This window comes from Hippopotamus amphibius, chromosome 5 (genome assembly GCF_030028045.1).
Source record: "Hippopotamus amphibius kiboko isolate mHipAmp2 chromosome 5, mHipAmp2.hap2, whole genome shotgun sequence".
NCBI classification, from domain to species: Eukaryota; Metazoa; Chordata; class Mammalia; order Artiodactyla; family Hippopotamidae; genus Hippopotamus; species Hippopotamus amphibius.
Window position 1 is genome coordinate 62,619,990 of NC_080190.1, and position 13,523 is coordinate 62,633,512.

Consider the following 13,523-nt stretch of genomic DNA (forward strand, 5'->3'; position numbering starts at 1 on the left):
AGAAATTTCCAAAATAATGACGAAACAGGACCAGGAGCTATGTAGTCAGACAACGTTAAGCATAGAGAAGTTGGTCAAGCACAGAGAAACTAACTTACGATAACTGTGCCAATATTGCAGAAAATATTCTGTCCAATATACTTTGAACAGAAGAAGATTAATCTAACATTCTCAAACTAAGTATCTGTAGTTTTTGCTCCCAGAGTTTGCATGTGATGGTTGTGGGGTGCATCCTCTCTCCCCACCCTGTCAGCTTCCTGAATTAACCTCTCAGCTGAGGTGAACCACACCATGCATTGCTTACCAGGGTCAGAAATGCTTCCTGCCACAGCCTTTGCATCCACCACCATTGGGGAGATGGTTTTGCTTAATTCGTCAGAGGCAGCTTTCACAGCCTCACGGAACTTGGGATCCTCAGAATTCTCCACCTCCCTCTTAGCCACCAGCAGGATCCGGTTGGCCCGACGAGCAATGCTGGTTGCCCCAGCGACCAGCATCTGAGGCTGAATGTTGGCCATGGCAACTTTACACTTGTCCAGGTCTTTTTTAATTGCTTCTTCAGAAGCATCCAACAGAGATTTGGTGTCAATGGCTTCGTCCACCAGCCCTGTCCAGAGAACAGAAATGGAATTTAATTTCTATTTTAGAAGAACAGAGACTCCAAAACCCTGTTGTCCACTCAAGTTTCTCATGTGAAAGTACAACACCCATAATTCTCATCTTCAGCTCAAAGCCCTTCTTACACAAGCAAAAGCTTCCAGGTGATCACCATTAAAAAACAAACAAACAAACAAACAAAAGTGAGGATGTAGCCCAGGAGGCCAAACAGACTCACAGCATTTATACCAACCGTGATCACCAGCTTTCTTGTATCTACCACAGACAACCAGAAACGCTTTGACATCAGGAGGAAACAAGGATTGCGTCTGAAACCCTCACCGCATCAGCACCACATTATATGTTAATATTATTTCCTCCCTTCCCGTCTCACTCCCCAGCCATCTGTTGCTTGTTGGCAGCTTGTAGGGCCCAAGATGAGCCACACGGAGGATTCCAATAACCCTAAAAGCCTGTTTCTTGTTTCTGTTACCTCTCTTCAGACACCTCAACAGCTCCACTTTCATCTCTGGCTGCTATGGACGCCTGTCCCAGCAGGTTCTGCAGAGAAGCCGAAGAGCCTACATCCCTCATCTCTTCTTTTCCCATCCCTCCCTCCACAGAGAATGAAGAAGATTCAGAGGTGCACTTCAATTGCACAGATACAGGTTTGTTGGTTGTTGGTTTCTCCTTTTTTTTTAAACTACGTAGTTGATAAGTTGGAGGAAACTCTGAGACAAGTTGTATTAAATGGTAGCTATTGTGGTTCCTTGAAATGTGAACCTGCTGAAAATGACAGGGACACTTACTGTAACCACAAGCACCGCCTCTCAGCCTCTGAAACCAAACTCTGGCTCAGACAGAGAAAAGACACTATTCAGAGAAGACAGGAGCTGTAACAATAAACATCACACTGGGAGCGCGGCATTAAAATCAAAGAGACTCAAAGAGTCTCTCTTTGGACAGAGTTGCAAGGCTTGAATGAGAAGCCGCTGCTGCTCAGCGGCCTTAATCAGGGCCAAGTACACTGTCGAGCACATGACAGTCCCTTTATCCAATTACAGCTGAGTAACATAACCAGTCCTGCTTGAGTTTCTCAGAACTTATTTCTCATGGCTGAGACAGTAAGAACTTTGCACACAACTCTACCTGTCATTTTTTCAACATTATCGATCCACTGGTTCTTCATGGTCTCAAAATGTTCATAAGCAGCTTGATTTCCAGGATTCCTAAGTAAAATGCGAGCCGCTGAGACGACCTGGCAATGACAAAACAACCTTTAAACACCAGAGCACCTTCCACTCAAATATAAGCCTTCAGCGAAGCTTCCCCCTCTTTACCTACAGGTGGCACTATAAGGCCAAAAATCGGCAAGTCTCTTTTTCAGACCCAACAATTCAGTTTTGGTCTCATAAACAGCTCCCCAGAATGGGCCCTCACAAAAGGTTTTACAGCCACAGACTGATTTTAAGGTAATAAAGTGACAAAGTAAACGGGTGTTTGCTTGATACTTCTGAATATACATAAAACAGACAGATACTTAAGCCCTTGATGTCCTTCCATCTTAAAAAGCACTAAAGCTTTAAGAAAGATAGTAAAGATTACTGAAAACATATATGAATATTTATTAAAAATAACTGTCTACAGTTAACAAAGTACTTTCACATCCACTATCTTACTGAATCCTTACAGCAAGCCTGTGAGAGAGAGAGGACAGTAATCTCTCCACTTTACAGCTGCAAAAACCAAGACACAGGAAATTTAAGTGACTTGCTCAAGAGCTCCCAGCTAGTCAGTTACAGCACTTGAGGAAGGAACTAACAGATACTGAATGTTTGATAAGTTACAGGCTGTACAAGCATCTTAATCCTCAAAACAACCCACTAGGAAGGAATTATCTTCATTTTACACATGAGGAAACTCAAAGTGATAGAGGATTCAAGTCCAAATGTGTCTCCAAAGTCCTTGCTCTTTCTGTAGTTGGTGTCTTAAGCCTAGTGCTCTGTTTGTGTTTTTTTAGGAATCTCAGTATCATGGAGAAATCCTATGTTTTATGTTCCATGTTTTATGGAAGTTTTTAAGGAAAGTTAGACATGTTCATATTTTATGGACTTTTTTTTTAAAAAGCTAGACAAGTATGATTTTTTTCAAGAGAATCTAACTTGTTAACTTGCCACATGGGCAAAAGTTGAACAAATTAAGAGACATGCTTATTTCCCGTCTCTGCCTACAAGTTCCCACCAAAGCTAGTATTACAGATTTGTAAAGCCCAGACAGTTCCTAATGTTTCACAGGCACTCAAGAAATATCTGCTGAGTAAATGGATGAAAAAATAATGAATTTCCTATAATTTTACTGGAAGAAAAAAATGCACAAACATCACACTAAACGATGTTGAACTGATTTTATAAGAACATCTATCATGTACTAGAACTTTAATTCCTGTCCAATTTGTTTTCTTTTGTTCCCACTCTTCCAATATTCTGTTTACAGTACACTAGCTACATCTTGGTTATATAATTAAAGAAAAAATAAAACAAATTATGGAAACAGCTAAAATTTTTAAAAATACCCTCAAAGAGATGTGGGGAAAGTCATAAGCTCTAAAATCAAAACAAACTAACCTCTCAAGATTATCAAAATTTTCCCTAATCATGCGTGGGAAGGGGATGCTTTACTAGTTTTTTTCTACTTTCAAAACTAATCATGATCATTGTAAAAAATTCAAATAATATAAAAATAATTTAGACACTAAGGATATATGTGGGGTTTTTTTCATGATATTTTATAGTAAGTGTTCAAAAATATATAGAAACTGTTTCTATTTAACTTTCTTTACTCAATATGGTGTACTGACATGATGAAGAGGGAGTGAAACCCACCTGGGGTGTAAGTTCTCGGGCTGTCTTCACTGAGGCCTGAATGCCTTCTACTGTTGATTTATTAGCAGTTCCAACAGCAGCCGCCTTCTCTGCCGTGGCCCCAAGCCTTCCTGAATGGTTCTCAAAGTTAGCTGCTCTCTCATCAAATACCTTGAGGAAAAGACAAATATATTAAGAAATTTTATTTCAATAAAATGGGTCAGGCAGCCTAAGAAGTCTCTCTTTAAGCAGAAGCAGCAACTGCTTGAGCAATGACTTTAGGAGATGACATCAAACCCTAGTTAATAAGACAACAGTCACATCGAGTCTTGGCCTTGCTCTATCTCCTCAGAGGTTCGGCCATTAGCATCACATACACGCAGGCAAGCGCACACACACCCTTGAATTTCAGTTCAACCAAAGCTTACCAAGTGTGAACAGGACATACAGAGCTGTGTAGTCTGCAATAAGGAGTTCACAAATCCAAAGACTTAAATAATCCCCATTCCCAAAAGGCTTATCCTCTAGTTTGAAGAAGATAGAAAAACCTACTCCAGGCTCCCGTGTAGGTGGCTCGATGTGTTAAAGGCCAAGAATATCCACGGAATCCTAACCAAAGCTCCAGCCTCCCCAGGGCAGTTTCCCTCACATATCCCATTACCATTAATGTTGTAAAAGCTCTGCCCCTGACCTCCATGGGAAAAATGATAGCTAGTGCTCACACCCAGGCCTGACACAAAGGTAAGGATGGCTGACTTCCATCACCCCAAATGCAAAACTGTCTACTGAATTGTTCATTCAGTTCACATATTTTTAAAAAGCTAACTTTTTCTTCGACAAGTATTATGCAAGATCGCATAGCATGAAGGTGACAATTGAACTTGGATGACAAAAGTTCTTCTGTCACTTGTTTGGATAACATTATTAGGATTGATGCTTGAGGCAAGGTATATCCAACAGCCCTGGGTGAGCTTTATATTATACACAGAGCACATTAGGAACTGCCTCCTCTTTGCCTCCTCCTGAAGGTCTACACCTACCATACTTGGAGACAAGTTCTGGCTCCCAGCAGACAATCTCTAAAGGTCTCTTGGTTCAACAGCAGGCTCCAACCTCATTGCCAGGGTTCTATGTTTACGCTCTCAAGTCTCTTCCCCATTCTGGCCTCTTGTTTGGATTCAGCCACCTGGGTTCTTGCCATTTAATGCTCAGAATCTCTTCCTAAATCTCTGATCTCCTGGTCCTCTTATCCTCAGAGGCCTCAGTCCTTGTTTCTTTCCTTGGCTGGTCTCCCATACTCTGAATCTATATGGCTTTTGCCAACTTTGGTCGACCATCTCAATCCCAGTCTATGTCTACTGTTCCCTCTAATTTAATCTACTGCTTAGCTTGCTTTTCGTGTCACGCAACCAAAATTTACTGAGCACCTACTATGTGCCAGGCCCTGGAATAGGTGCTGAAACTACATATTTTCTGCATCTCAAGGATCTCATGTCCTAGCAAGGTTTAAAAGGCCCATAAACAGATACTTACAATAGTTGTGTGCTATGTGCAATAATAAAACTAAACATTGATACTTGGAAGGAAAAAGAAAGGCACTGAGCCTATCCAAGAAGTAAAGGATACTAGAATAAAGGTCAAATAGGAATTAGCCAAAAGAGAGAAGGGAACAATGATTAGATAGAGAGACAGAAAGAACAAAGACATGGAGAAAAGAAAGGACAGAGTACACAGGAAATTATAAGCAATAAGGTAATGCTGGGGCATGAACTGAGGAGGGGTTTGTGGGAAACAGGGGTAGAGAGAGTATTAGAAACCAAATCACAGAGCCCTGGCTTTCTCCTAGGTGAAAAGGAAGGGCCACTGAAAGGTTTAAGCAGGAAAATATCTGGGTCAGATCTGTATTTTTATTTTATTCATGCCCTAATGACAGATTCAAAGAAGACCAGTTGCAGCTGTGTAGTCATACAGGCAGAAGGGGACAAGGATCAGAACTAGAGCTGTGGCAACATGAATAGAAATTAGAGAGAATTCAAGAAATGTTTGTGAGATCAATTTAGCTTGTCTTACTTTATTGATGTGGGATGATGAAGGGAAGAGTCAGTAGTGACTCACAACTTTCCAATAGGAAGAAAACAGGAGCACAACACATGCTGAGGTACCCATTCAGCATTATCTAGGTAGAGAGTGCCAGCAGACAGTTTTGTCTACTCTGACACTCAGAGATATCTGGAATGAAAAAATAGCAAATTACCCCAGCCTAAGGGAACCATGAGCTGAACTGCCCAGTAACCTAGGTTAGAGAAAGAAAATGGTGGTCATTAGCAAAAAAGAGTAATATAAACCTCTGCCCACCCATTCTACATTGTCTTGGATACCTGACCCAACCCCTTCTCCTTCACTGACAATACTATAGAGGCTGGAAAACCAAATACTTGCTTTCCTAGATTCCTTTGCAGTGAGGTAGCCACGAGACAGAGTTCTAGCCAATGAGACATACACAAAAGTCTCCTGGAGGATTTCTGGGAGAGCATTTGCTTTCATTTATTCAGCACCAATGACGTGTCAAGCGTTGTTCTAAGAAACAGGAATAAAGTAATGACAAAACAAAATCTCTGCCCAACAGATGGACACCAAGTGGGGAAAGCGGGGGATGAATTGGGAGATTGGGATTGCCATATATACATTACTAATAAGAAAAAAATATCAAATTGTACACTTTAAATATATGCAGTTTATTGTATGTCAATTGTATCTCAATAAAAGTTCTTAAAGAAAAAACAAAAAACAAAACAACAACAACAACAAAAAAAACCAAAATCTCTGCCCACATGGAGCTTTCATGCTAACATGATGGAAACAGACAAACAAAAACAAGGTGAATATGTAAGTGTTGATAAACACAAAGGAGAAACATAGGATATGGAGATTAGGAAATTCCTTGGGTTGGACTTGGGGTGGGGTTGCTATCTTAGGTGGTGACGTTTCAGTAAAGAGCTGAGGAGAGTGAGTGAACAATACCTGCAGTTATCTATGGGAGGACCAGAGAGAAAAAGAGCAAGGGCCCCAAGGTTAGAATACATAAACATAAACATAAACAAGGAATACTGGGAATACAACGCAGGAAGGTCAATGCAGAGAGAGGAGCATGAAGGGGAAGAGAGGCACCACACGAGGTCAGACAAGTAGGTGGGGGACCAGATGCAGTGGTGTGATGAAGCCACTGGTACCAATTCACACACGCTCATAAGAACAAAATGTGCCCATCTCTTCCCAACTCCACCTACAGTGACTTCGCACTGAAACGGCCATCATGGGAGTATTTAAATCATGAAAATCAACAAACATTACAAATAAGGGCCTTTGTTTTTTGTTTTGTTTTGTTTTTTCCTGAAGGGGTGGTGTCCCAGCACATCACTGGCCTTACTGTTCATTGTAAGCACTCTAGCTTCACTCTGGGACAGGGAGGAGTAATCTGAAGGGTTTGAGTAAAAGAATGACATCAAATGATTCAAAAGAATTGCCCTGGGAGTTCCCTAGTGGCGTAGTGGTTAAGATTCCACGCTTTCACTGCCTTGGCCCAGGTTCAATCCCTGGTCAGAGAACTGAGATCCCACAAGCCAAGAGGTTCAATTAAAAAAAAAAAAAAAAAAAAAAAAAGAATTGCCCTGACTTCTGTGTTGAGAATAAAGTGCCGTAAGGGGACACTAAAGGGACAGTTATCACTAGAGGGACAGTTATGCCAGTTATGACTGGAGTGCCCCCATTCCTCATTTCTTACTGTCTTAAACAAAATGCCTAGGGCTGCAACAGGCATTATGTTTAAGACAGTAAGGAATCATGAGGAAAAGACACAAGAAAATCAGAGAGATGCCAGCTTTCATGGTGTCAAGCTGCTGAACCAATGCCAAGGCTACATAGCTCCATGTTTCTTGTCATGTGATGAAAATAAAACCCATTTGTTTTAATCTCTGACGGTCAGGTCTTCCACTGCTTGCAAGTAAAGACATGTCCTAAAGACATTTGTAAGTGACATACGTAGTGACTGTAAGAACTGGCAAGGCCTTCCTTTCCTCTTCTACCCTTCCACCCTTCATCCACAATGTCCCAACCACTCCTACATACACTGTAGTCACATTTTACCTTTACACACACACACATATACATATACATATATACATATACATACACAAATGGCTGGCCATCAGAAGAAATGGAAGACCTCAGATACCCACCTCTTCCCTATTGGGTGCATCAGGAGGGGCAGTGGCTGCCACTGCCAACAGCTTGATGGGAGTTGTGGTATCACTGAAAACATCTGACACCTCCTGTGTCATGGCCTCCTGCATCCGGGCTTTCAGATCCTTAAAAACATTGTTTACAAATAAGAATTTCCAGAAATATCCGAAAAGCACATTTGCCATTGTCCTCTCTTCTCTGACACATTCATTCATTCAGTGTTTCGTTCAATTTTATCAACTGTAAGTATCAACTGTGTACAAAGCACTAGGCTAGTATGAAACAGGTGTAAGAAGTGAATCCTGCCCACATAACCCAAATTTCCCTAGAGACTGTTCCACCCAAACACGAAATCTTATTTCCTTTTTTGATGGCCTCTAAGACATGATACTAGGAATTATGGGGTGAGCCCAAAAGGAGGCCATGAGATGAGATAGAGTTCCTCACCTATCCCAGTGCTGGAGGGGCCTGATATGACCCCAGGAACTGTAAAGATTGTTTGATGGATGCCGTGCCAAATTTCTAAGCAATTTCTTATATTTAGAGGAAAGAAATCAATAATGGAATTTTTTTGGATACTTCAAATAAGTTCCTAGAAAAACTTGATAACCAATATATGAATTCATTTTTTAACATGGGTCTAAAGAAGAGGATTCTCAGAAGTCATGAAAAAACTCCTTTTCATAATTATCACCCTTAGTCCAATCTGAGTTTTATTCTAGATTTATACTCGAAGAAGTCTCAATCACCCCCATTGTTTCTCAAAGTGGGTGGCACGCACTGGCTGGTGATATCTGGGATGATTTTAGGTGTTTTACAGACAAATGTTTTTATTTTAATAATTGTGTGTTTCTTTTACAGAATAGAAAAAATATAATTAACTCATCAAACTCCTGATTTCTGGATTATTATAAACTTTTCTTTAAAATAAGTTTAAAAAAGGAGTCTATTTTAAGAAAAATACTAAATAAGCATAGGTGATACATGGTAGAGCAAATATTAAAGAGCTCTCGATTAAGTGAAGCTTAAGAAACAATTTTAATTGCTATCACACACTGGGAAGCTTTTCCCTAATAAGCTCTGGATTTCCTTATATTCTTAATCACATCTTTTTTCACTTTCCCTAGACTCAAGAAATTTTATATTTTAAAAAATCTCTCCCTCCCCGTTTTTGAATAATAGTAAGCATAAGAAATTTAATGATATGTGCTCCTGAGTTCTACCTTTAAGGAGTCTTGGAGCTGAGATGCAAGGGCTCTTGCCTGAGGACTCTCCCCTTCCCCTCTGGCAGCCAGGTCAGCCAGCTGGGCCGTCAGCTGGTCCACTCGGTCACACTTTGCAAGAAGATCTTGGCGGTAAGGCCCCATCATGACATTTGCCAGACGATGCCCTTCTGCCACAAGCCCTCGGATGGCAGCCTGACCTGGACCAAGAGGAAAACACTGAAACTCACACAGACCTGGAGAGGCCAACCACCGTACCATTCTGATAAGGATTTCTTTTTTTAATAATAACACTTAGCGGGGGTTTTTCCCCCTAACAACAAAAAATTGGGGAAATATTAAAAATGTAAAAAAAAGCAAAAACAAACAAAAAATAACACCCATAATCCCACCACTTGGAGGCAGACATATCTTAACATTTCCCTTCAGTCTTTTTTAACACATTGCATGCTCCTATACATATATACATTTCTCTTTTACAAAACCGGGATCATACTATACATTAACATTTATTCCTTGCTTCTTTTATTTAACGCAAGCATTTTTCTACATCATTAAATATTATTCAAAAGTCACGATCTAAAATTTATGTAATATTTCATCATATGAACCATAATTGTTAGCCATTTACTTACTGTTAAACATTTACGCTGTTTATATACATTCTCATATGTAACTCCTTAGAAACATCTCTAATTATTTCTTAGAATCAATTCCTATAAATCAAATCGCTGAGTCAATGGGTATGAACCTTTTTAAAGCTCTTGACGTAAAATCCCAAACTTACCAATTTATTGGTACCAATTTATTCCTCCACCAGTAAATTATACATCTGCCTGATTCCCCAACACTGGGAATCACCAATTAAAAATTTTACCTTTTCCAATGAATACAGCAAAAGAAATAAACAGATCTTTCAACTTCAACAAGCTTGCTATCATATATGACCTAAATTCTTATCCATTCCTAAAATCTCTCAAAAATCAAAATTTTAGGTTATCAATTATACAGGTGATTGTGTGATGCAGAAGCCCTCACAATTGAAAATAATCTTGGTAATTAAGTGCCTTTTACTTATTTTCAAAAATTATAATTAACTGTGAACTGTCTAAGGACTGTAATAACAAATACAATGGAATGAAAGTATACATAGACTGGAAATAATAAGCTCAAAGTTTCAATTGTAACCTGGGGACTTTTCTATTTGCCTGCAGCAAAATCATTTATTTGCTAATACTTCTTGATTAAATCACAGAAGTTTTATTGGTTGCATTTGGAGATGGTGTCACACTGTGGAAAGACTTACTCACCAGTTGCTAAAGAACCCTTTCTTTACCTAATTACAGATGATACAGGATCTCTGTCAACAACTTGCTTATCTTCACTGAAATAAGTTCAACGAGGGTTAAATTCACTTACCAACTCCCCGGTCATCCACTGTGGGATTATCAATCCACCTCTGTGCTTGCTCAATCTTGCCCTCCAGGTGGACAGCTGCTTTGGCAGGTCTGCTGTTGGCCACAGCCCTGTTGGTTTTGGTCTGCAAGTTCTGTAGGGCCGTGGCCACCTGTTTGGCCAATGCTCGGGCCTCTGGGGAATCTCCTTTTCCCCTGCAGAGAAAAAAAAAATAGCCATCCTGTTATACAAAGACACCGTACATTGAGCCAATTTAATTGCTAATACAAATGCTAACAAGATGACAAATTGCTAATGATTATTATTAACTTGGTTTGAAAGGAGAAGGATTTATCTACTTGACCCTTAAATAAGAAATTAATATAAATTCTGAGTGTTTTGCCTGGTTAAAACAGTTAAATATTTTGTAGTTAAATATGAGTTTGGTCAGTCTGGCTCAACCAAGCTCAACCATTTGGTAAGCTAAGCTCAATCAGTCATCACTAGGTTAGCTGACCCCTCAGACTGCCATCTCAAGAGTCTGACTCATGTTATATCTCAAGTCCACCAGGTCATAGAAAAGTAAATTTCAGGATAAGCATATCTGGCTCACCAATAAAAATGCAAACATTAGCCTACCTGACAGAATGACTAACTTAGATACTATCTTAAGAGCTCCCTTATGATTCTAAATTTTTATACTTTCTCCATTATAAAGCTCGACAAAGAAGGTTAGTTACTATGGTTCTATTCCTGCTGCCAGGAAGTTTTAGACAGACAGACAGATAATAGGCATAAGTAATGATGGCATGTGACCAAACTTGAAGGTCTGCTGTTATCACTATTATCATTAATTCTCTCATCATTAATAAACATTAACGATTGCCTGCTATGTATATGGAGTTGTGTTAGGATCCTGAGAACATAGTTTCCGCCTCTGAGTGTTTTTAAATCTAGTAAAAATGTAAACAGACTATATTAATGAGCTAATATCATGAATAGAGACCAAAATTTGTAGACATAAATTGTCCAATTATATATTTGCCCACCTACACAATTTAAGATTTGGGATATAAAACAGTGACCCCAAATGATTGAGCTTGACATAGAATCAAACTTGGGCTATTACTTAAGCTGCTCTCCATCACCACAACCTCCTGCCTAAAGTATGTCCACCCTGCTCCCACTCATTCCTATTCTGAGATCTGAGGCAGAAGTTTGCTTTCTTAGCTAACATTGCTCTCTTAGTCAATATAAGCTTTGAAGGAACTGCAAAATACCTCTTTGGGAAAAGGTTAGGCACTCTCCCGTGGAAAAATAGGAACTGAAACACACAAATGAAAAATTGGAATCTCACAAAATACTTGACTATGGTTATCCCTGGAGAAGTGGATGGAGGACTGAGGTGAGAGAGTAGCAACTCTTACTTTTGCCGTTGTACCCTTTCTTAATGTTCTTTTAGCATATGATGCAATTTTTTTTTTTTTTTAAAGACAGAAAAATCTTTCAAAAGGAGAAAGCGACACCACTTTTCTACATAATCAAAGTAGATGCTATGAAAGCCTTATCTGTTTCACCAGTTTAAAAAAAAAGTCCCCTTAAGAGAAGAACCTGCAGTGAGGCTGTCATATTTAAGGATCTTTTATAATTGCTACATAAGAAATAACACTGCTGGGGAAGGAAGAGAGTATCTTCTTAGGCCTTCCCATCCCACCCCCCAAAACACACACACACACACATCTTTTCACAGCTAGCCACAAAAGTTATTTTCCTCATATGCCTGGGAACAGACAAGTCACAAACACAGTGTAGCAAGACATCCTACCTTAGAAACTTTAAAAAATAGATCTCAAAAAAGTTCTTAATATCCTAAATTTATTAAAAAACCATCTGCCCTCACCATGTCACACAGAATCAATGAGAATATAGTGGAAGAGCAACATATGTGCATTTAACCTATAAAATTCAACTATGTATGTGCTCAGAAGGGAAAAGAGAGAGGTTACGGAAAACTTAATTGATTAAATACATACTGTCTTCGTAGATCTGCTAATTTAGAAGTCAGAGCAGATATTTCTCCAAGAGAACGCAAAATGTCATCTCTCTCTTTAGGATCATCACATAATTCTGCTATTTTCCGAGCTTCAGCCAAAGCCCCTCGAATCTGTTCTTCTCCTTCTGGTCCACCATTTGGATCTGCAAGCCAATTCTACACACACAGAAATGGAAAAGAAGCGCACTGTGATCTACACATGAACCGATTTTATTAAACTTAATAAGGCCATCGGAAATATTTCAAAAGTAACCACAAGGTATGCCAGCAATTGTTTTTATAATGCTGTTCCTTATTATTTTACATCGGCTCACACTCAGGTAAAACCAAATCCATCCTTCATCTTTTTAAAAATGATTTTTTTTTCTTTCTCATTAGGATAAAGTATCTTCATGAGCTTTACCTTATCTTTGAATTAATCACAGCTTATGAATTCTTCAGTTTCTTAAGCAATTGTGTTTTTTCATGAAATGCTTGAAAATCATTTTACAGTAGAGTAATATCAGAAAACTTTAACCCTTTAAAATTGCTATGACCAGATAGACACAGTTGTGAATTCTGAGATGGAGAACAGTTTAACATACTGTAGTCTCCATCAAGAAACAGCAGAATGGTACTCAGAAGGCTTACTTTTAACTAATTGAAGTATTCATAATTAAGATCTCTATTTCAAAATATAAACACTAGTCTTAAGCCTGTGCTGGTAGGGGATGTATTAACATTGGCAACTACTGGGAATCAGTCATCACTTAGAAACACCCGTTATCCACCCACAGAAAATGGGGTGGGGGGAGAATATAGGATATTTATGGACCATTTCTCTTTCTTCTTTATTTCCCACCCCTCCTAAAAATCATCATCACTACCTGGGCAGCATCGATCTTCTTCGCAATGCTCTGCTTTGAGTTAGTCATGGCTTCCAGCTTACGGGCTGCATTTTCCACTTTTGCTGTGAGCACATCCAGACCCTGAGACACCTGCTGGGCTTTCTGCATGGCCACCGGTGAGGCTCCTTGTCCTCTACTCAAACAGACAGATGCTGCCATTATACTTTCTCAAATTCTTAATGGCAAAATGTTACTAAAAGCACAGTATATGTCATTTTACTAATGTTTGTCCTTTTCCTTTTCACCACTAAATCTGGGATAACCCAAG

At 39.3% G+C, this 13,523-nt stretch overlaps 1 protein-coding gene across 2 annotated transcripts in view; it reads right to left on the minus strand.

Annotated features, from left to right (window-relative positions):
• The window catches only part of VCL (vinculin), a 104,026-nt gene that overhangs the window by 10,799 nt on the left and 79,704 nt on the right, over window positions 1-13,523 (minus strand). For both annotated transcript variants that reach the window (XM_057734096.1, XM_057734097.1), the window contains exons 9-16: window positions 13,235-13,388; window positions 12,349-12,524; window positions 10,340-10,530; window positions 8,921-9,120; window positions 7,694-7,822; window positions 3,480-3,629; window positions 1,747-1,855; window positions 305-607 (exon numbers count right to left, since the gene is read on the minus strand). In XM_057734096.1, the coding sequence (XP_057590079.1) occupies window positions 305-607; window positions 1,747-1,855; window positions 3,480-3,629; window positions 7,694-7,822; window positions 8,921-9,120; window positions 10,340-10,530; window positions 12,349-12,524; window positions 13,235-13,388 (1,412 nt within the window). The remainder of the gene's footprint in view (window positions 1-304; window positions 608-1,746; window positions 1,856-3,479; window positions 3,630-7,693; window positions 7,823-8,920; window positions 9,121-10,339; window positions 10,531-12,348; window positions 12,525-13,234; window positions 13,389-13,523) is intronic.